This window comes from Hoplias malabaricus, chromosome 1 (assembly GCF_029633855.1).
Source record: "Hoplias malabaricus isolate fHopMal1 chromosome 1, fHopMal1.hap1, whole genome shotgun sequence".
Taxonomy (NCBI): Eukaryota; Metazoa; Chordata; class Actinopteri; order Characiformes; family Erythrinidae; genus Hoplias; species Hoplias malabaricus.
Genome location: NC_089800.1, coordinates 6,170,742 through 6,194,161, shown reverse-complemented (window position 1 = coordinate 6,194,161; position 23,420 = coordinate 6,170,742). Strand labels below are relative to the sequence as shown.

Here is a 23,420-nt window from a genome sequence, read left to right as displayed (position 1 = left end):
TTTTATATAGTTTCAACAGCATTTATCTGCAATTTTTAAGGCTTGGCACTTGCAGAGTGTACAGATAGCTCTATTAACCAATAAAGTCCGTCATAACCTGATTACATTTATGCCGACATTAAAAGTAAAACCAATCAGTGCTGAATAATATAAAAAATTAACTAATGCCCTGTGAACATATATGAGTTATCGTTATCAAAGATTGTTTATTTATCTTAACAGAACTGCCACCATTTGGTGACGGTTTGCCATTGGCTCTGCCTTTTGGTGAGGCCTGACTTTACAAATGGACAAATATTCAGCTAAAATTCTAAAAAAAAATTTCTAAACACGCAGTGCCCTTTTGTCTGATTCTCACAGTTAAAGGCTAAGCACCACTTAATGGACCTCCATGAATATTTCACATTATTGTAGTTACTGACAGATATAAGTATGAATTAAAATGAAAATAGCTGCTTAATTTGCTTTAAAACTGACAATTTTATTAAATTGACGGAAAAACCCGAGCTCTCTACGGAAATTCTTGAACGCAACCGTGACGTCACTGGTGGACAACAGCTGAACAACGCCGCGGTAAAACACCGTTATGACTGACTGTTATGACAGTATCTAGCTAAATAACCAACATTATTCATGACAATAGCCTAGCAATAAGCTAAACTCAAATGTAGAGGTACCGTTATTCTTGTAAATGTGATCGAAGTCGAACTCGAATTCCTCCGACACTATAAACCTCCGTAATGCAGCTACGTAGCCGAGTATAATCTGAGCCACCGAGTTTAGCGAGTCAAGCTAACGTTAACTAACACCAACTAAAACAGGCGAAGTGAGTGTCCTTACCCTGTTTACCTCCATGTTACAGAGGCTCTTGAACACCTTTCGTTGGTGTCCTTACATGCCCATATTGTTGGAAAAGCGCCAGTGAAATGAGCTACAGATAACAGAGTGAGCGGATGGTCCTTTCCAAAGTGCGCATTTAAAGTTGACAAATTTAGTCCATTTTCTGGATATTTTGGGATCTTTGGGCCATTTGTGCACAGATGTCCCACTGTACACTGAATGATTGCAGCCAAAAACAACACACCTTTTCGTCATTTTGCATTAAATTAAGTGCAGCTTCTAGAGTTGTTGTCCACCATCTACGTCACAGGCAAGACGCCTATTAGAGTTTCCGAACACCGTTGGGGGGGGGGACCAACGGTCTTTTAAACCTTATTCCTTGAATTAGTAAGAAATAACATGTTTTCTGACTATCAATAAACACAAGTTAGGAACTCAAATTCCACTGTATTTATTTGTTTGACACTTTCATATCGCTGGTGCTTAGCCTTTAACAGTACAGTCGGTTATCTGCTATGACTTGTTTGATGAGGTATCACTCAAACGTGAAAATGTAGCCATGTAGTTAGCAACATCCTAATTGTTAATGTAGAAACATCTATTACTTTCCACATTAGCCGTCTAGCTTTAGCCCAAAACATTACAAAAACAAAATTGAGGCACCAGCCGTGTTTTGGTTCATCGACTACATTAAGGTCAAATTAAATTTGGTCAAACATGTCCTGTATAGTTTGGATACCCATTGCTGATTTGTTTTTCTGTTTTCCACAGAACTACAGCGTTTGGTTTTCTGAATGCCCTTTGTAAGCTCGCTGCCGTGCTGGGCATCAGTATCTTCCAGTCCTTTGTGGGCATCACCAAAGCAGTGCCCATCCTCTTCGCCTCAGGGGCGCTTGCAGCGGGCAGTTTCCTCGCACTGAAGCTACCGGAGACACGGGGGCAGGTGCTTCAATAGTGCGGCCTCCCTGCCAGCAGGTGGCGAGGATGAATAGGAAGTGTTCCCCAAACCCCACTAAGCGAGCCACGCTGCAAGCAGCAGAGAAAAACACAATGTCATTTTTCTTTGTCCTCTCATTACAGGAGATATAGATGTTATACATTTAACCCCTCGTTTTCTGTGTTGGATGATTTCCGTCATTTCAGCAAAGAGCGATAGTTACACAGGTCAGATTGTTGTACTGGAGTCAAGGAGTCGGTTGATGTCAAAACGTGCCATCCACCTTTCAAACCGGTCTTGTGCTAGTTCCACACTTTCTTGTGTCTGTCTCTACTTTTTCAAAGTGTACGTGTGCGTGCGTCAACGACTGCCATTTTAGACACATTCCAGGTTTGTTTCTAGTTTGAATTTGAGAACCGGTCTGTAATGAGTTTGACTTTTCCCTTTAATCTTAGTCCAAGCCATTCTGTTCGCTGGGAGTCATGGGTGAGAATGATGGGTGTTGTCAGTGGGGTTGAATTTGTTCTGCACGGACAGTGTTTTGGGTGTTTTTTGCTCTAGTGTGGTGCTGGTGCTGGTTGTTGTTGTTATTTTCCGCTCACGATATCCTGAGAACTCTTTGTGACAAAATGTCTCTCTCTCTCCAGCGCTCTTCACTTTTAGATCCCAGCCACGTGTGGTGGGGGAGTAATGATACAGTCACACATCTGATCTCATCAGTGCACTCTAGTGTAAGAGAAACGTTTTATCAAAGTGATGCAGAAGGATTTTCAGTCGTACGCCATGGAGAGAATGCTGGTGTTCCTTCAGAAATGGCTTTATTGAAAGTGTTGTGTGTGTTGGCCTAATGAAGTGTGAGAATACATAAGAATATGTTTATGACAGTATACGTGACAGGAGAAGTGCTGCCCGTCCCCGTCCTGTGCCCACGATGGTTTCTGAGGCTCTGTTCATAGCTGGTATTGACCTCTGTCCTGGGTCCATTTTGAATGTATCCCCAGTGACCACCTAAGATCAGATTTAGCGACTGGAGGGAGGTACACGCTTGTGTTGCCAGAAATGTTTGGTTTGGACACGTGTCTCTGAACGTTCGTATTGAAAGATGCATCTCTACAGTGCATTGGACCCTGTTTGATCCGTTCAATGTAATGCCAGGTGTGAACAGAGCCTTAGACGAGGTTAAATGCGTCAAATAACACACTGGTTGCTCCTATGAAAATGAAATATATTGTTACTTGTTGCCAATATATTCAGAATTATAAATAGGACGTACTGCATTATTTTGTATGGGCATGCTGTGTCCCATTCCAAACCATCCATGTTATCAGCCTTTTCCTCACCGTCATCACCCACTGTATATTGACGTACGTCCATTCAGACCCATCTTTCCATCCTCGTGTTTTCCTAGAGCTTGCGTTTTCTGAGGAGAATGCAGAAACGTTCTAGTGCTGAAAATATAAAGATTAAAAAAGTCTTTCTTTCCGTCAACACAAGTTCCTTGGGAAAAAAAAAAGACCAAAAAAATCACAAGGAAAAAAAAAAAAGAAACAAATCAAGCACAAAGATGGTTTGAGGAGAATCAAAAAACCAATAGGTTTATTTTGACAAATGATGTAAATTATGTACCGAATATAAATATACAGTTCAGTCTGTCTGTTTGAAAACTCTAGCTAATATGAAATATATAAATATATAGGGAAATCTGAATAGATGAAATCTTTTTTTCTGTTCCAGATGTTGAAATCTTACCATAATGTCTTAGATAGCTTCTACTCGATGTCTGTATATAAATATATAAATATATATTGGTTTGTTGAGGTACGTTTTTTTTATTATTATTATTTCGTTTTTCAAAGACCTGACAGAACGAGTAAATACAAATGCAATCCATGCGTAACATGTTCGTTCATGCTTTCTCTTTCTGTTCTTTTGGTGACGAAGGGGTGTCCGTAGGTGTGTGTGTGTGTACATGTGTGTGTGTGTGCTTGCATGTGAAACGTTGAGGTGTTCCACAGAATATTTGTATTAATTATTCATTTATACGAATGCGAGGGTTTGATTTTATAGTCTTAATTTTTTATTTAGGATGTCTGTAGAAACAGGTCGTGCCACATTGCAGGGTGAATTTATTGCTGTATCGTTGCTGACGTGACGTTCACATCACTACATTTGAAAATTGTAGATGTTTTAAAAGAGACGTCTGGTGGAACAAAAAATGCTTGACCTTAAAATGACCATAAATGTTGCTGATATAAATATAAATCGAATGTTAAAAAAAAAAAGAGAGAGATGTTGGGGGCGTCATAAAAAAGCAAGCTGAGTGAATAGCACTGAAATGTGCCCAAATGACTTTTGTTGATTTTTGTAGTTTGGGTGAATTATGTTTACTTCACTGTAGACTGAATCAGATCATTGGTTCTATACAGTTCTTCTTACATTAATGTACCTATGACTTTTAATGGCTGCCTTCCACTGACTCTACAGATCCTTTCAGCAAAAAAAAAATAGAAAAAGAAAAAAAAAAAAGAAAGAAACTAAAGCAAACCAGATTTCCAGTCTCAGATGCTTGTGATTGTGGATAGAGCTAATCACAGCAACAACGCAGAGGTGTCACTCTCCTATACTGCCATTACGTAGGATAGCAGCCATATTCTAGACGTGCACAGACTAAAATCTCATTGCAGTAAACTGGTCCTCTCGGTTTTAGCGTTAAATTAAATTAGCTAATAACATATGATGAGTTACCAAAGTAGTTGTGGAGTCACTGCGATCGATTTGAAGCACAATCTGACTTTTCAATCAACTGCAATATAGTCTACTCTACAAGCTTAATCTCACTGTCATACATTTAAGGCTAAATGGGTTTGAATGAACCTTTTAGAGGATCCAGTACAAAATAAATAAATAAAACATCGCCCTAAAACTGCCTCCATGTCTTTGCCACGAGGTCAGGAAAACAAAAACAATACGAAACAGGCCACAGACTGCATTAGTGACAATCCGTACGGGTGCCATGTGATTGCCAAATATGGTTGACTTCTGAAGCGCAAACTAAAAACGATGCAGCCGGTATGTTCTGAAAAGAAAGCAGTGACTGGATTCAGGCGCTAATGGGAGTGAACAACGAGTAGGACCCAAAGCGTAGGCACACGATATTCTACTCAGATACAATTGAAAAGAGCAACAAAGCAAGTGTAGAATCTACTGAGCCCATAAATGGACCATTGCAAAAAATTTCAGAAAAATTCAGAGCGAATGTGAAATTATAGTTAATTTTTTTCCAAACCATGGCATAAACATGACCTTATGGAAAGCTTCTGAGCTATTTATAGCTAGTTGATATTTATGTTAATGCTATTTTTCCCCCCACCCACTGGTGTACAGTGATGTAATGAAAAATTTGGATGAAAACAAGAATTTTTATGTATAAAATGATATAAAATGATGAATCATGCCAAACGTAGTATAACCAGGTATAAAAAGTCCACTTTCAATTCATGTTGGATGAAAATTTCAGGACACCGTTTTGCCAAGTTCTCTTTAGGGGCTCAGTAAAAGCCTTTTTTTCGGTTATTTTTTCTTTTATTCATCAGGGAATCAGATCAAGACAATTCTGAACTCATATGAAAAGCACATTTGAGTCATTTCCGAAAGTTCCCATACTTCAGTAGGCTATCACTGCCAAGTTGGCCGAGCAGAATTTTTGCCAAGATCCGTTTTCATCCGCAGTTGTACAGCATTTCTCTCTTAAGCGTCACGTCTTTTTCGTGTTGTCCTTGGTCCGCCCATTGAACTACAGACGAGGATGTCAATATTGCTATCGTATGCTGTGAAAATGCTGAACTACAGTAAACGATCTCAGTGAAGACTTTGTACGTTAAAAGCAGTCCTAGAATTTGTGAACTTCACCTGTTTGGATTGTTACTGGTTGTTTAATTATTGTTATTGTTTTGGGTTTATTTTTTTTTTAATGTTTTTTGTTACAGGGTCTTTTTGTATTACTGAACGTGCTCACTGAACAGCAGCAGTCCATCATGTGTGCAAAAAGAAATCAAAGCAATAAGTGACTGACAGGTTTCTTTGCTCTGCCCCCAAACTATTGGGAAAAGAAAGCACACTACAAACAAAAAGGCCACATGCAATGAGATATGTAGTAAATAAAATAAAAGTATATATATATATATAAATATATAAATATAAAAATCTAAAAGGCCAATGTCTATCATTCTACAAATATCCCATAGGTCTTTTGATGCTTTTGTCAATTAAAATGTATTGCCATAATTTAAATGTGACAAAGAGTTTATCACCTTATCATTGTACTGTGCTGTAGAGATTGTAGTTGTTTGTATGTAAAAGTATAAATATGTGGAACAATAAAAAATGAAAAAGACAAAAACCGTTGAACACAAGAAATAGAGTACTACTGTATGTTGTTCTTTTTTGTGATTTGTTTCTTTTTGTACACGAGAATGGCGTAAAGGCATCGACATGACCATTGAACATGGAAACTATTTCAATGTTACACCAAAATTGTTCTGTATTAAGGTTTCGTGAGAGACTTCTCATTTTCAGAGTCATGTTGGGAATTACGCTGCCCTTGTGCAGTCAACTAATCCTGTTCTTCAATGAAATGAAAACCTACATATGGATAATAAACAAATGTCATGAAGATCATTGGCTTTGTAGTTATTGATATATTTCATTCAGAGCTTTCGAAAATAAATCTGTAGAATCCTGATGAAAACTGCAAAGTGTTGTCTCTGACGTTTAAGCAGAGTAATCCACCTAAATATATTTTCCCCCCTTGAAATATGGTATTCATTTTTTTTATATCATTAAAAATAACTGCTGTCTTTGCCTGGATGAAATATACATTCAGTACCTTTCTGGACCTTGCATTTTAATTATCCCCTTGCACAAAAATGATTTTCATTTAAAATATATTCATAAAACTTTTACATCAAATGTTTATAAATAAATAAATACTGGTGAATACACTGAAGTAAAATGCTTTAGTTAGCTAGCATGCTAATCAGTACCCTGGGTCCAGTCATTAGTTATAGCACCAACAGACATATGCAGAGACTTAAACAAGTATTGAGATACGTTGGTTTTTATATTGAGTTTTATAAACTTAATTTCTTTGTGACAGTTATGAAAATACCGATTGGCTGTTAATACTTATAGGAAAAATTATTGTTGTGTTTAAAGCGATTTAGTCTTTGTTTAGGCTGTAATTCATGGAGTAAATGGCGTCTGAGATTGTAAATGTAATATACGAATATTATTTTCTGCGTAAATTTATTGAACTAGCTTTTACTAATAGTAATTTACGCTGAAAGTGAAATTTCTCTCTCAGTAAAAACGGTTGACCCTGAGGAAAACCTAAGTTGTAATCCCTTTGGTCGCCGTTAGGTGGCGGTTTGACATTTACCCAGAGAAATTACTACGAAGAAGAAGAAGAGCCCGAGCAGGAGAACACAGGCTGAAAGTAAGGTGAGATAAACACAAACAACACAGAAATCAGAACTGCCATTAAATGGACTTTACAGAGGACTTAAGGAATTAAAAATGTGATTTATCTCGACAGTATTTCGCAGTTAAAAAAAAGAACGCTGTTTTTTTTGTCAGTTCGGTAGAAAATTCGCTGAGGAAACACTCATAGCCGCGACCAAACAGAGCATCTATAGTTTTATGTATTTATTCTGTTTTTCCCTGGAAATAAATCCATAGTGGAGCTTTCACTTAAGGCTTCAATTCTTTTTCTCTCTCTCTCTGTATATTTTACTCAAAATATTTTCTTATATTTTGAATTGTGATATATTCACTATAATATTCAACTTAATATCTCATTGTTATTAATTATGTACTCAATATTCACTCAGTATATAAATGAAGTAAACAATTAGAATTCGGCATAGATTCTGGAAATAGTTTTAAAAAATTATAAATAATTTAATTTGTTGAAATTTAATGACAGATTATTTTTTTTATTTAGAGAAAATAATTGATTGAAAAATACTGGAAAAGACACTAGACAAAGCTAATATCTGTGCTATTTCATTATAGTCAATATGTAGCCATTAACCATCCATCCATTATCTGTAAGCCCTTATCCAATTCAGGGTCGCGGTGGGTCCAGAGCCTACCTGGAATCATTGGGCGCAAGGCGGGAATACACCCTGGAGGGGGCACCAGTCCTTCACAGGGCAACACAGACACACACACATTCACTCACACCTACGGACACTTTTGAGTCGCCAATCCACCTGCAACGTGTGTTTTTGGACTGTGGGAGGAAACCGGAGCACCCGGAGGAAACCCACGCGGACACGGGGAGAACACACCAACTCCTCACAGACAGTCACCCGGAGGAAACCCACGCGGACACGGGGAGAACACACCAACTCCTCACAGACAGTCACCCGGAGGAAACCCACGCGGACACGGGGAGAACAACTCCTCACAGACACTCACCCGGAGCGGGAATCGAACCCACAACCTCCAGGCCCCTGGAGCTGTGTGACTGCAACACTACCTGCTGCACCACCGTGCCGCCCCGCCATTAACCAATATATGAAAAAATAAATAAATAATGAATTCTTTGAGGTAATGTGTCATTATTTCAAGAACTTGTCTGTTGTCTCAGTTTTCTCTGACATCAAAAGCCTTCATAGAGAACTTGTCTTCATCCTCCCAGGTCTTCCTTTACCTCCTGATGCTGTCCAGCTTCAAATCCTCCTCCTCTCTCACACTTGCCTTATTTAGACGTTTTTCTCGTTTCCGGCCGAGCATGGATCCCGGCGCTAACCGTCCAGTGGAGACATCCATCCGGACAAAACTGACACAGGCTCTGGAGCCAGAGCATCTGGAGGTCCTGAACGAGAGCCACATGCACGCCGTCCCTCCTGGCTCAGAGTCACACTTCAAGGTCCTGGTGGTCAGTCCTAAGTTTGAGGGCATCTCTCTCCTACAGCGCCACCGTCTGGTCAACGAAGCTCTGCGCGAGGAACTGAGTTCCAGCGTCCATGCCCTCGCCATTCAGGCCAAAACACCCCAGCAGTGGAGTAATGACCCAACTCTGGCAAAGAGCCCACCCTGCCTCGGAGGCTCCAAACATGACAACACCGTGGCAGAGAAACTGAAGTCGAACTGATTCCAGCTACGTTTCCTCTAAAGACTGGGGGACTAGACTGTTCTCAACACACAGCCCACTATAACCGCGGTTCTCAAAGCGCAGAAGGGGCCTCCCAAATATTTCGGAAGCTATATCTCCACTTAATTTTCTTGTATTGATTAAATCTGCTTTAGCCGTTCCAAAAAAAGGCAAAAGTACATGTTTAAAAATGGAAGATGGTGTTATTAAAGTCAGGAAAGTGAAAAAGCACAATGACAAGCCAAACAATGAGAGTAAAATGGACGAGGTTCTCATAAGAAAAGCTTAGAAGGGGGATAAAGAAGGGAGCAAGTTGGGCCTGTGAGGGCATAAAACAAGAGCCCACTTTCCCAAAGATATCTCTGTGTTAAGATCATCTTTCAGGGGACAGAGAGTGTTCAGTGTGATGCTCAATTATGGGAAATGCCATGTTTGAGAACTGCTGCTCATATTTGGTCCAGGGATCTTTTCAATGAGATTGTTATTTTGTGTGATTTAATGTATTGGAATATAAAATAAATAATTACATATAGCAAGATACATATACGTATTTTTTATTTTGTTTCTGTCAGGGTAAACTCATAAATATTTCTCTGTTTATTTCTTCATCCATTATCTGTAACCCTTATCCAGTTCAGGGTCGCGGTGGGTCCAGAGCCTACCTGGAATCATTGGGCGCAAGGTGAGAATACACCCTGGAGGGGGTGCCAGTCCTTCACAGGGCAACACAGACACACATTGAGAAATAATTAGATGATAATAAATAGTTTTAAAAACTAAAATCAACAGATTTGGTGTTTTTGCTCCTGTCCCCTGTGTGCCCCCCCCCCCCCCCAAACAGTTCATTCATTCATTCATTCATTATCTGTAAGCGCTTATCCAGTTCAGGGTCATGGCGGGTCCAGAACCTAACTGGAATCATTGGGCGCAAGGCGGGAATACACCCTGGAGGGGGCGCCAGTCCTTCACAGGGCAACACACACATTCACACCTACGGACACTTTTGAGTCGCCAATCCACCTACCAACGAGTGTTTTTGGACTGTGGGAGGAAACCGGAGGAAACCCACGCAGACACGGGGAGAACACACCACACTCCTCACAGACAGTCACCCGGAGGAAACCCACGCAGACACAGGGAGAACACACCACACTCCTCACAGACAGTCACCCGGAGGAAACCCACGCAGACACAGGGAGAACACACCACACTCCTCACAGACAGTCACCCGGAGGAAACCCACGCAGACACAGGGAGAACACACCACACTCCTCACAGACAGTCACCCGTAGGAAACCCACGCAGACACAGGGAGAACACACCACACTCCTCACAGACAGTCACCCGGAGGAAACCCACGCAGACACAGAGAGAACACACCACACTCCTCACAGACAGTCACCCGGAGTAAACCCACGCAGACACAGGGAGAACACACCAAACTCCTCACAGACAGCACTGTCCAGAAAGAAAGAGGAAAGATTGTCAGTTTCCTACCCTACTCCAAAGTTACATAGTGCAGTTTCTGCAGTGCTGAGCCCAGAGTAGCAGCCACAGAGACTCTGTTCTCCTTGTTACAGCTCAGTGAAGCATCACAGTGATTTTAAAGCTGTCATTTTAAGGTAAAAACACGACCTGGTGTGGCTTTAACTGTGAAAATCCCCAAGTATGTCATTTGACCAGAAGTGAGTTGCTTATTAATAAATCATAAAACGAATGAACTCTGGGTCTCTTGGATGGTGCAGTTGTCTAAAATATGGCCCTATCTTCAGGAGATCACTGGTTCTGGGAGAGAAACATTGATCTGGCTCTTTCTGGGTGAGTACAATGGCTCCACACTCCTTCCATCTTATGTCACTTTTCCACCGTCCGGCTCTAATCGACTCGACTCTACACGGCTCGGCTCGCTTAAACCATGTCGCTTTTCCATTGGCAGGGCTCCCCCACGAAATGGACCAGTTATGCGCTGTTTACTCATCATGTGTTTGTGTTGTTTTTGTTCTTTGGGCTGAACACGGCTCTGTGCTCAGTTCTTACTGATCAGTTTTACTTGTTGCACATTCGGCTTTCACTGGAAATTTTCATCGGCCATCGGACCCAGGAGCATATAAACCTCTTCAAAACACCTCGAGGTGAAGTTATGAGCTGCCGTTGTGAGTCCGATAAAAATAAATGTGAAAGCTGCTGTAATTTAAGAGATTTAACAAGCAGCTGGATTTGAATGAGCTCTGCATTTCCTGGTGATTGACATGGCTCTGGCCAATCAGCGCTCTGCAGGGTTTACACTTAACTATTTAGTACCTACTCGGCACGGTTGGAACCTGGAGTGTACTGGGACTGAAAACACACACGGTTCCAGAGACCAGGTTCCAGATTTGGCCAGTGGAAAACTAAAGAGCCGTGCAGAGTCCAGTAAAGTCGTGTAGGTTCCATGCAGTGGAAAAGGGCCATTACAGGTACCACTGATGGCCAGCATCTTTTGACTGAAAAAGAGAGCCCTCCCAGGTTGGTGGAATAGTGTGTGATTGCCATTGGGTGGAATTAGTGACTAATTACGGGAGAATATTTGGAATAAAGAGATTCATATTTCTGAAAAGGCGCAGCAGGTAGTGTCGCAGTCACACAGCTCCAGGGACCTGGAGGTGGTGTGTTCTCTCTGTGTCTGCGTGGGTTACCTCCAGGTGACTGTCTGTGAGGAGTGTGGTGTGTTCTCCCTGTGTCTGCGTGGGTTTCCTCCGGGTGACTGTCTGTGAGGAGTGTGGTGTGTTCTCCCTGTGTCTGCGTGGGTTTCCTCCGGGTGACTGTCTGTGAGGAGTGTGGTGTGTTCTCCCTGTGTCTGCGTGGGTTTCCTCTGGGTGACTGTCTGTGAGGAGTGTGGTGTGTTCTCTCTGTGTCTGTGTGGGTTTCCTCCGGGTGACTGTCTGTGAGGAGTGTGGTGTGTTCTCTCTGTGTCTGTGTGGGTTTCCTCCGGGTGACTGTCCGTGAGGAGTTTGGTGTGTTTTCCCTGTGTCTGCGTGGGTTTCCTCCGGGTGCTCCGGTTTCCTCTCACAGTCAATAAACACACGTTGGTAGGTGGATTGGCGACTCAAAAGTGTTCATGTGTGTGAGTGAATGTATGAGTGTGTGTGTGTGTTGCCCTGTGAAGGAATGGCGCCCCCTCCAGGGTGTGTTCCCGTCTTGCGCCCAATAATTCCAGGTAGGCTCTGGACCCACCGCGACCCTGAACTGGATAAGGGTTACAGATAATGAATGAATGAATATTTCTGAAGAGTAGACCTCAAGTTTTTGCTGATCAAGGTTTATAAATGTATTACCAAACAAAAAAATTGTGTGTATTAGTTTTGTTCAGTGGAAGTGTGGACCCATCTACTGTCTGTTAAAGGAGCACTTATCTGAGAGTATGGCTGTTTTCAGGCTGGTAATGAGGGATCCCTGAACAGTGGTAACAGTATTTGAGTGAATCCCAGGTGCTGCAGGATCCCCCTGAGAGTCTCCGACAGCTGTCTGTAGCTTTTAGTTTGATTAATTCAGTGTCGCTGGCTCAGCTCATGGCTGACAGCACACATTACTCTGCCCTATAGAGCTCTCAACTCACATCTTCCAGGGCCATGAAACCTAATGCAATTTCTCCATTGCAATCTGGAGAATTTGAGCACTCGGTGCAGATGGCACAGCTGAGCTCTAATCAGCATCTGCGTAACGTTGGGATTTCTCTCATAATTTCATCACACATCCCTCCATTTTAGGGTCTGTTTCACGTTAGAAGATATTTTTTGTAATCACACGAGTCACAGTCTACATCAGTGTGTTTAAATTGTAGTTTAGTTTTATAACAAAAAGGATATCATTCAGTGGTTAAAATCCTTGTTATTCACGCCCTCACGCTGTTTTGATCCCTTTAACCTTGAGCACCAACAAGTCAATAGGTTGGAAAAGCATCCGTGCAAATCAATGCTGTCTGAACAAAACCCATCTCTGTCTCTGACAAGAGGAAAACACCCGCTGCCCTTTACACTGTGTCAGAATTTCTATACGACAGAAATGATCCAGAACGATTTAGAATGAGATCTTGTTCTGTTTGAGGATGTTTCTGTTTAAAAACTTTACACATCCCTTATTAACTTATGTTCCTGTATTTAAAATTATATAAATAGATTTCTTTTTGTTACATATTGTTGCTGGACAATAACAATAATAATGTCAAAAAACATGTTTAACTTTATGGGGAAATTAATAAAACATTCTGTCCCCCCCAATATGTTTAAGCCAAATATATTCATCATTCATTTAACATAAAATTCATTCATTATCTGTAACCGCTTTTTCAGTTCAGGGTCGTGGTGGGTATGGAGCCTATCCGGAATCATTGGGCTCAAGGCAGGAATACGCCCTGGAGGGGACGCCAGTCCTTCACAGGGCAAAACGCACACATTCACACCTACGGACACTTTTGAGCACTACCAATGTGCGTCATTTGGACCATGGAAGGAAACAGGAGCACCTGGAGGAAACCCACGCAGACACAGGGAGAACACACCACACTCCTCACAGACAGTCACCCGGAGGAAACCCACGCAGACACAGGGAGAACACACCACAGTTCTCACAGACAGTCACCCGGTGGAAACCCACACAGACACTGGGAGAACACACCACACTCCTCACAGACAGTCACCCGGAGGAAACCCACGCAGACACAGGGAGAACACACCACACTCCTCACAGACAGTCACCCGGAGGAAACCCACGCAGACACAGGGAGAACACACCACACTCCTCACAGACAGTCACCCGGAGGAAACCCACGCAGACACAGGGAGAACACACCACACTCCTCACAGACAGTCACCCGGAGGAAACCCACGCAGACACAGGGAGAACACACCACACTCCTCACAGACAGTCACCCGGAGGAAACCCACACAGACACAGGGAGAACACACCACACTCCTCACAGACAGTCACCCGGAGCAGGAATCGAACCCACAACCTCCAGGTCCCTGGAGCTGTGACTGCGACGCTACCTGATGCGCCACCGTGCCGCCCTAACATAAAATTTTAATTTTAGAATTCACATTATATTAAAAATTAATGGAAAAATCAGAAAGCAATCATTTGCAGTGTAAGTTAAATGTTAAAAATGACAAAGATATAAATACCACTCTGTCTATGCAGCTACATTTGTAATAATATGTTCTAACATAACAATTATTCTAAATATTGAATATTATTATATGAAGTTTAACTCTTATATCTATACGTAGGACACTTCTTTGCATCACCAGAATTCTTTTAGTAACTGAATTTAGTTATAAGTCCAGAAATCAAGTGTAAATATCTGGGACCTAATCTATGAAACTGCAAGGGAACGGAGTAAATTGAGTGCATCAAAAGACATTGAGTGCACGTAATGGTCATTTGTCCACCAGGGGGCAACATCTATTAATTTAACGCGTTGATAGTAGTCAGTGAGGAGAGCTTTAAGTGAAGCTTTGCCGCTGATAAAACAGCTGTAGTACAGAACTAAACAGGCCCTGCTTGAGCATTAAGGAATTTATGAAGTTACATATAAAAGCAGCACAGAGTGAGCTTTGTTTTTCTTTTCATTCTCCAGAGCCATGAAGCAGAGTTTCAGCGTGAAAGCAGTTCCCTGTTGGAGTGGGTCCTGTGTGGAGTTGTTGTGTGGTAAAAGCTGAATCCTGTTCAGAGAGAGATCATATACATGAATGAATGCTTTATGAACAGTGTTACACTTGTAGCGTAAAGTAAAGTCAGGAAGCAGCTTAGTATTTTCATACGGCCTTTATTTAGATATAAACCTATATTGGCCTTTATCTGACGCTGTGTTTTTTTCTGTGATGAAACAAAAGATTATGTTGCTACAAATTTTCCAGTCACTAAGCAAAAGACCATTTGCTGAGCTGTGCTCAACTTTATTTACAGTGAATTACATCAATTTTTTTAGGATTTAAAAGAAATTAAAAGAAATGCACATCCTAAACAAAGAAGGATTAATGAAAGCAGTCTAAAACATTACATTGGTTTGTATATTTGTTTAAAATTTATATCAGAAAATCTTCAGTTAAAGGGGAGTTTCACCCATTTTTAAAGGTACATTAACATTAACATAAAATGTGGCCTATAGAAAAGTTAAGGTATATTTTATACTTTTTCTTCCATATATTTAAAGATATTTAATTCAATTAATGAAAACAGCCACAAAAACACACAGAATTTCCATAAACTGCCATAATTTCACTATGATATGAACCAACCCAAGTCCTACACAGTGTCCACACGTTTGTAGCTACTGAAAGAGCCCAGTCTGCTGAGAACAACACAGTAAAGATCCCCTTCACTACAGTGTGAAAGGTGCAGTAAACATGTCTCGGTTCATCAATGTAAAGAAGGTGGATCTGTCGTGCTCACCAGCAACTGCTCTCACAACTGGAAAAACAAGGCAGTGACCATTTTACAGCCGTTTCCATTAAAGAGAAAGCCTGAGAGTGACCCCGCCGCAAGTAAAAGTACAGAGCGCTGGACGCTAAGAAATGGCCTCCCTCCTCAAAGCTTGATTTGTGTGTTTGGGTCCAGGTGCTGAGGCCTGAAACATCCATCTGGACGACAGAAGCCAGAGCAGGAAGCAGAGTTCACACAGGTGGGTTACACAGCCCAGGGTTTTTCATTTTTACCCCAGAATCTCACACTGTTTCCAAACTGGAGTGTAACATGGCTCCAACTGCCACAGAGACAACTACAACAGAACGAACGATTATAACTTCGAATGGAGTTAGTTATTTATATATATTAAAACACAAGTACATATATGCTAGCTAACTCACTTTAGGACGGATAATATGTTTAGTTGGCAACAATTAAGTACATTAATCTTAACAACAATAGACTTTTGTTTACTTTGAACATTAGCTAGCTATATTTAGCTAACGTTATGAGCTACCTAGCTAGCATAGCTAATGAGTAGCATATTTTTAGAGCTCTGTAGTGACAGCTGGGGGCACATTTATGGCTAGGAATTCAAGAGAGCGTTATAAACTGAACTGGCCTTTAGTGTTCTTCTCCAAGTGTGTCGATCTGTTTTCTTAACTACGTTTTGAAAAGATAAGCAACATAATAAATATAAAACTTGTCTTTTGTTATTAATGAAGGAAAACTGGTCTAATAATTGCGGTCCCTTTTTCAGCTAATGCAGGTGAGGATACATTGTGTGTGTGTGTGTGTGTGTATAAGATATATATATATATATATATATATAAATAAGATTTACTTTCTTACATACTTACCTCTGAACTCCTGCTCGGCCGTGATGGATCTGCGAGGCAGCAGGGTCGTGATCGTGGTCGTGGTGGGATGTCCCGACTCAGACTGCATCTCGATGGGAACCCGTACGGCTGTGCGTCAGAGCAGGGAGAGAGACGGTGCCACAGAGCCTTCTGGGATCCTGCCCAGATCGGGGTTCCCGTGAGCGCTCTGATTTACAGGCCTGCTGCTGGTCCTGGACTCCTCCAGCACTACTGACCCTTCCAGGATCAGGGGTCAAGAGGTTACAGATGGGGTGAGAGGGTGAGCACCAAATGGTCGTCTGAAAAAAGCCCCTCCAGGGCCTGGCCGTCTCCATGGGACTGACGTTTGCGACTTTCCTCCATCCCGCGTGCTGTTTGTGCACGTTTGGCTTTAACATTTGCTGCAATCATAAACGTCAATTACCGTGATTGCGGCGCTGAGCACAAAAGCAGCCACTGCTCCGATTGACAGAAATGGGCCACAAATGGCTTCCCCACAGGCTTTTTTTTTTCTCAGAGAAGTCATTTGGATCATCTCTGTTGTGTTCAGGTTAAATGTGTGAAAGTTTGTTGGACTGTTAATGAACAATGATTATTTTGTGCCGACTCTAACGAAGAGTTGCCGCGCGGTGGATTCACAGGAGGGGGCGATATTCATTGGCCTGGTTGTTTATCTGTTTTGTCGTTTCGGAAGCCAAGACAACAATTAGATTTAAGGTGATGGTAACAGCTCATTAAGCCCCTTTGATTGGTAGGATTTTGCCCCCCTCTTTGGTCCGGCTGTCCGGCCTAACGAATGAAGCCGGTGAATAAGAGGCTGTGAAGAGGAAGACAAAAGCGAAAGGGAGAAGACAATATCCTTGTGTGGGAGAATTAGTTACACTCAGTAGTCCAAGTATTCAAAGCAGAGAGGGGATCAGAGAGGATTAGAGCAAAGTCCGCACAGGTGGGTGATGGGGGAGTCACATGTCGGGACATTACCTTGTTTGGGATACAGCCGACCGGGCCGAGTGATGTGTGAGAATCTGTAATTGTTGTGGTGAGCGTCTGTGGGCTCTTTCATTAAAGCTCTAATGTACTTGTAAGTACATTAACAAATATAGGGTCCATTTTAAGACTTCATCTTACTCTTTAAAATCCAACTTAATTTCAGAATATTTCTGACATTGTCACAGATACAGTGCTTGTGTCTGAAAGCCGTCAAATCCGTAACGGTTCTAACATCTAGTGCAGAACGTTCCAAAAGAGAAGCTCTTACTTTAGCAAAACCTGACCAACAAACTATTGATAGAAGAAATGCTTGTTTCAAGATACAAAATGCTATCATTTCATGATGGAAATTTGTCTACACATTTTTCACACGCTGCAACAATCACAACAGATCACTGTCATTACACCTAATTAAAAAATAATAAACCATTTAAACGTCCTCAAATAGAAAGTAGGCCGTACATGTGAGTGAGATATTGTTGTCCAAAGGAATACAGGTAAGAGTTTACAATACATTTTTGGATTAAATTTTTTTGAGGCCTTAAGCACCGTGAATTGTAAAGTGTAACTGAAAAACATGGATCTCCATTTTTGTGGATTTTTAGTTTGAACACAGCAGCTGTCCTTCACACTGTGTGAAAATTACATGAAGAATCGACCAGTAGAAACGCTCCAATATTAGCTGGAATACAGTCTTTTTCCATTAACTTCCACTGAAAGTTAAGAAGGTTTCCTTCTACTTTAAATGTACTATTTTAGAGATACAGTGGAACCTCTACAAACAAACTTTCCAAGATACGAACCGGGCATTTGAATATTTTTTGCCTCCACCAACGAACCACGATTCTAGAAACGAACCCGAGCCATCGTCTGGAAATGGCCACTGACCCCAATCGGCGAGTCTCCCGGCGCCCAGACTTGAGTGAGCTTTTAAGATTAGCAAATTGTAGCTTTAGCAATTTAGCATTAGTGTAAATAGCAGACATCGAAATTCGTGCTAAATTAAGCCGTATCTACGCTTCGTCTCCCCACATTCACCGCCTACTCTCCGTTATTCCACCCACCCCCACCTCCCGTCATTCAGCCAGTGCCTGTGTTACTCCTCCAGCCAGTCGTCACGTCTTCAAGGTAGCGATGTGTAACCACTTAAAACTTTATTATTTCTTTTTTATTACTGTTACCACTGTATTTCTCTTTTATTTTTAGTAACGCTACATGTATTTTACTAATTTGAGAGTGTTGTAAACATATATCAGTGCAAAAAGGGTGACTTTCGGGGTGGGGGCTGGAACACATTAATTGTTTTTCCATTATTTTAAATGAGGAAAATTGACTCGAGAAACGAACTTTTCCACTTATGAACCGGGTCACGGAACGGATGAAGTTCGTAGGTAGAGGTTCCACTGTACGTGTTTTTCTTTGGACAGCAACAATATACTAAAATCTATCAATAAAAATTGTAAATTACTAAAATGATTAGTAGCAACTGGGATAAATGTCCTTTTGAAAACAGCTTTTTGTTTTAGCTAATGGACGTAACTGGAAAGAGCATTGAAGGCGACGTGTGGGATCCTGTATTACGGCATTAGCTTTTCTCTTGACTGCCCGTCTGTACAGCTCTGAAAGCGGAGTGTGCCTTGTGCAGATTATTTCGCTTGCCTGGGTATTAACTCGTTCTCCCCTATTCCTGCTTTTAGCAGGAAGAAGGTTATACCAGGATGTTGTTTTACAAATCAGCACCAATTTGACAAGGGATTTATAAACAGAGACCAGTATAACCTTCTCCACCATAAAGCTCCTGCGCTTCCTCAGGTGAGTTAATCTCTGCTCAGACTTCCTGTAGACAGAGTCAACATGCAGAGGGGAGGACAGAGACTTGTCTATCTCCATGCCCAGACACCTATAAATGTCAACCTGCACCACTAAGTTTCCTTTAATCTCTGTGGGCTCAAAATAAATAAAGATTAACTTTTACAGCTTTTAAATGTTTTTTTACAAAGTGTTTCCTGAGACTATTTAAACTCTCTGGACCAGCTTCTTCACCTCTGTCTCCTAATCAGCCAAAATTCATTTGGCCACACGGGTGCAGTTGGCGTGGGTCAGAGGTCAGGCCCAAAAAAAGCTGGTCCCAAAACCAGAGCTTAATTTTGTGTGGGCCATATGCATGTTCTGTGAAAAGGCTCCAAAGCGCCTCACGTTGTCCAGGACAAAGGCGTGACCTATTGTTATCCTGTCAGGCCGTTTGATATATTCTGTCCTACGCACACGGGAACAAAAACGGATTCGTGATTGCACAAGCACTGCGGTCCTCCCACGCTGTGTCCGCTGGAGACGGTGCGGACACCAGGCCGTTTGACCTCAGACTCTTCTGGCTTTTGTTCCTGTTGCCCCCTTGTTTTCTGCCTGGCTCTGAACCCAGCGCCTCTCTGGGCTCTGTCAAAATAAAGAGTCGGGGGCCCTCCAGTTTATTTTCATTAGGCCTTTGAAATGAGGCCTTTGAGAGAAGGAGAGCGAAAGGAAAGAAAGCCTTAATACGGTGATTAAGAGGCAAATAAAACATTTGAGGAGGAGAGAGGAGAGGTCATCCCAGGGTTTACTGCGCCTTTATACTGAGCTCTTCTTAGTGGAATTAATGTTCGGGCGTGCCGCTCCTCTATTTGGATCAGATAGTCCACAACAGGCCGCATTTAGCACAGGGCTCATGAGCTAGAGCAAAAATGATCATTTACTGTTGTTTCCTTCAAAAGCTGTTGGTCTGTTATAAGTTCAAATGCATCATCCGGTGTCTGACGTGTGCTTCTTTGGTTTGCTACAAGGCTAATGTAGCTAACAAGTAATGGAACTTTAGATGACCCTTGTTAGCATGTTTAGCTACACTCAATCTGTGTTGCACTGTAAACGAATCTCAGACTGATTTTCTTCTGCACTGAAGATGTTTGAAATTGTTGTAGCTGTCTTGAAGGCTGAATTAAGTCCATGTTTTTTGCTGCAAACCAGCAGGGTTAGCATAATGCTAAATGGTGGCTAACAACCATTACATCTTACATTAACCTCACAGACCCATTGCAAAACCACAGAGGCCGCATTGAGACACCTTGGTTGTTTGGCTGCATTTGTGTAAAGATACATAACTGTATTTATCAGTTTAAAGCAACACTAGCTAGTATTTTTACCTTAACGTAGCGGCTTCAAAATCGTTGTGATGCTCCAATGATCTGTAAATAGGGAAAATAGAGCCTCTGTTGTTGCTACTTGAGCCTCAGCATTATAGAAGCTGCATGTAACCTTTGGAGGAGGGTAGGAAAAGGGGAGGGGAACCCGTCCTCCTGATAAAAGCAGTATGAATGGAGATGGATTTACAATGAGTGTGCAGTGGTGAAAATAGAACAAATCAGTGTGGACTGGCCGGTGAAGAAACCTATCAGGAGTGGACCGTACAATGCAACACTGCCCTAGACTTCCACCTTTCACCTCCACAGAAGATTCTGAAACATCTTCACCAGCTGAAACACAAGTTAAATGGTTTTGTTCAGTAATACACGTCTTCTGTTTAATTTTTAATGAGGGGAGTCCTCAGCACTTCTCTGAAGCTGAATGAGAGCTGGACAATAACAGTGTCCAGAGGCGAGACTGAGGCAGTGACCCCACTCAAACTCTTGTTTACATGAAACAGCTCAGGTTTTGACGGGATATTATTTTCTTTTTTTTTGTCACTTTATTGTTTATTTATCTCTTTCACCATCATCCACACATCTTTCTTTCTCCTCTTCACTCTCTTGGCCACTCCCATTTTTTCTCTTCCTCCATTTCTCTCTATCTTTTGTTGACTCTCTCTAACCCCCCCATCCCGCCCCCGCCCCTGCGTGTCTTCCTCGTTCTCTCTCGCACACTGCCGTTTCCTCAGTCTCACTCCTCTTCACTCTCTCTCTTCCCCCTCCTTCTTCTTTCCCCCATTTTCTCAGTTTCCTGATTCTTTTTTCCTTTATCTCCATGTCTTCCTCCCGTCACTCTCTTTTTTTTTACGCTCTCCACTCCCCCCCCTCCCCCCCCCCCTCCTCATGTACTAAGGTGTAGACAGTGTCCTGTGTTTTCAGTCCTCAGGTGTTTAATGGTGTCCTCTTGTGTCTGACCAGTGAGGAGCTTCCTGTCCGTTGTTTTCTCTACAGAAACCGTGCCCCTCTCTGTTCCAGTCGCCGCTCAGATTACCGCCCCTTCTCCATTCACGCTCCTGTCCAGACCTGGCCAGGGTCAAACCGCCACTGTTTACTAAACACACCAACAAGCTTTGTCAGGAACTCTCACACTCCACCCGCATGCTCTCTCTCACACACACACACACACACACACACATATATACACACCCCACCTCAACCACTTCCTCACACACTCACGTACACACATACACACACAAACATCTCCCCGCGCTCTCGTCCTCATTGTTTGGGCTCGACTGACCAGAAAATGTCACGCATCCTGAGGATTGGACCTTAGCCAGTGTGTGCTTTTCACTCTGCTCATGTTTCTGAGGCTTTCGTTATTTTATAACAAAGTAAAAACAGTCGTTTCATCCTCAATCAGTAGAAACTTTATATCAGTGACTATAGTAAAATCATTCTTTAATCTGATTGGTTGAGCCTCATTATAAGCGCCTGGAAAACACTATAAATGTCACACTGTATGACACACGCAGGCCCATCCTCTTCATGTCTCTTAAAATCAAGCTATCAACAGGTAGTTTGTCCCCCTTGTCTCTAGGATTTACACTAGATGTTGGAACATTTCTGTGAGGATCTGATGGCATGAGATCACATCACTACACACTGATGTTGGATAATTGTTTCTGGATCACAAAAGCCACTCCAGCTCATCTCCAGAGAACACAGCTCCACTGCTTCTCTGGCCCATGCTTGGCAGTGGGCATTGTGATCTTAAACTTACTGGAACTGCCAAAGAAGGTCCAACGAAACTTTGGGTTGAGTTTTGGAGGGACCTGGGGGTCTGAGAACTAACAGCCTGAAAGAACAGCAACAGATTTGAATAAGTATGGATCCTATCAGAGTTAGGAAGGACGCGTTAGCGGGATTTTAACCCCTTCGTCCCCACTGGACATTACGCTTGCTGATGTGAATGAATGTGGTGAAGGGGCGCTGAGTAACATGAGACCGCTGTGAGTACGACGACATCTTTCTGCTTTAAGTGCTTTGCTCCAGGAGCCAAGTAGGTCAAGAGAATCGACACGAGGTGAAGAGACCCACAAGAGCGTGAGGAGAAGGTCAACCGTAAAATCCCCCCCCCCCAAACATTTCCCCCAGTGCTGGTGCGTCGCTGGGCTCCTCTGCCTCTCGGCCCTTTCCGCTCTGACCAGCGTCACTCCGCTCTGTGAGATCCACTCTGTGACCCCACTGAGCCAAAAGTGTTAACCCCACCGTCACCTTCTCTGCCCCAAGTGCCATCACCAGCATCATCCAGCCTTGTTAACCACTTCCTCTCTGCCTGACCTTCTTACTGTACACTTGGAATTGCTTGTCATGCCATTACACTACATGGCCAGACATTTCTGGACACACAGCTGTCCGATATTTCTGTTGAAATCCAGGGAAGTCATAGGTTTATACTCAGAAAAAAACAGTGCAGGAACGTTGTTGTCACTACAGGTACAAATAGTGTAAATGCACTTTTAAACAATGTACAACAATGGTGTTAAAATCCGGGTCGCAAATTATCTAAAATAGTTACTAAAAAATATAGAGAGAATACAAAGAGCTAGGCCTATTTTATTAGAACATATAAATGTATAGTCAATAAGGGCATTGAAAGAAATAAAAAATGAGAAGAGATCAATTTAATATCAGTTATGTGCTTTAACAGGTCACAGGTGAAAACAGTGTGGCGCTGGGTGCGGGTCACGGCGGCTCTCGGCGCTTGTAGCAGTAGGTGAAGGAGGGGCAGTGCTGTGTTAACCTTGCTTTAGGGCTGGAATGATGCGAAGAACCGCCACGGTTTCCTTCAGCTGAGTGTTTTCCTTCAGCTTTTTGTTTTCAGAATTCTCGCTTAGTTTTTCTCTATTTTTGCCTCTGGATTTAGATTTTTTGGGCTTTGAAGTATTTCTCTTGGCTGTTTTTTCTCGTTTCTGCTTTGCCATTTTTATAATAGCATCCAAATTGCTCACGTCTGTCTCTAGCCTTTGCTTATG

At 42.2% G+C, this 23,420-nt stretch overlaps 2 protein-coding genes and 1 long non-coding RNA gene across 5 annotated transcripts in view; all 3 read left to right on the top strand.

The window, feature by feature from the left end:
* The window catches only part of sv2a (synaptic vesicle glycoprotein 2A), a 52,341-nt gene extending 45,894 nt beyond the window's left edge, over positions 1-6,447 (top strand). For both annotated transcript variants that reach the window (XM_066645007.1, XM_066645008.1), the window contains exon 13: positions 1,612-6,447. In XM_066645007.1, the coding sequence (XP_066501104.1) occupies positions 1,612-1,795 (184 nt within the window). In that variant the 3' untranslated portion in view covers positions 1,796-6,447. The remainder of the gene's footprint in view (positions 1-1,611) is intronic.
* A 742-nt stretch (positions 6,448-7,189) lies between these two features.
* Positions 7,190-9,493, top strand: bola1 (bolA family member 1). Of its 2 annotated transcripts, none has more exons than XM_066683545.1 (2): positions 7,190-7,276; positions 8,481-9,492. In XM_066683545.1, exon 2 carries the CDS (start codon positions 8,499-8,501, stop codon positions 8,934-8,936), a length of 438 nt encoding a protein of 145 aa, XP_066539642.1. In that variant the 5' UTR covers positions 7,190-7,276; positions 8,481-8,498; the 3' UTR covers positions 8,937-9,492. The 2 variants fall into 2 exon arrangements, with proteins under 2 accessions (XP_066539642.1, XP_066539645.1); XM_066683548.1 differs by having other exon boundaries at positions 7,215-7,271; positions 8,481-9,493.
* Positions 9,494-14,486: 4,993 nt separating this feature from the next.
* On the top strand, positions 14,487-17,276 carry LOC136708771 (uncharacterized). Its single transcript, XR_010804381.1, has 3 exons — positions 14,487-14,621; positions 15,531-15,594; positions 16,278-17,276. It is a non-coding gene; the product is annotated as an uncharacterized lncRNA (long non-coding RNA).
* Positions 17,277-23,420: the final 6,144 nt, after the last annotated feature.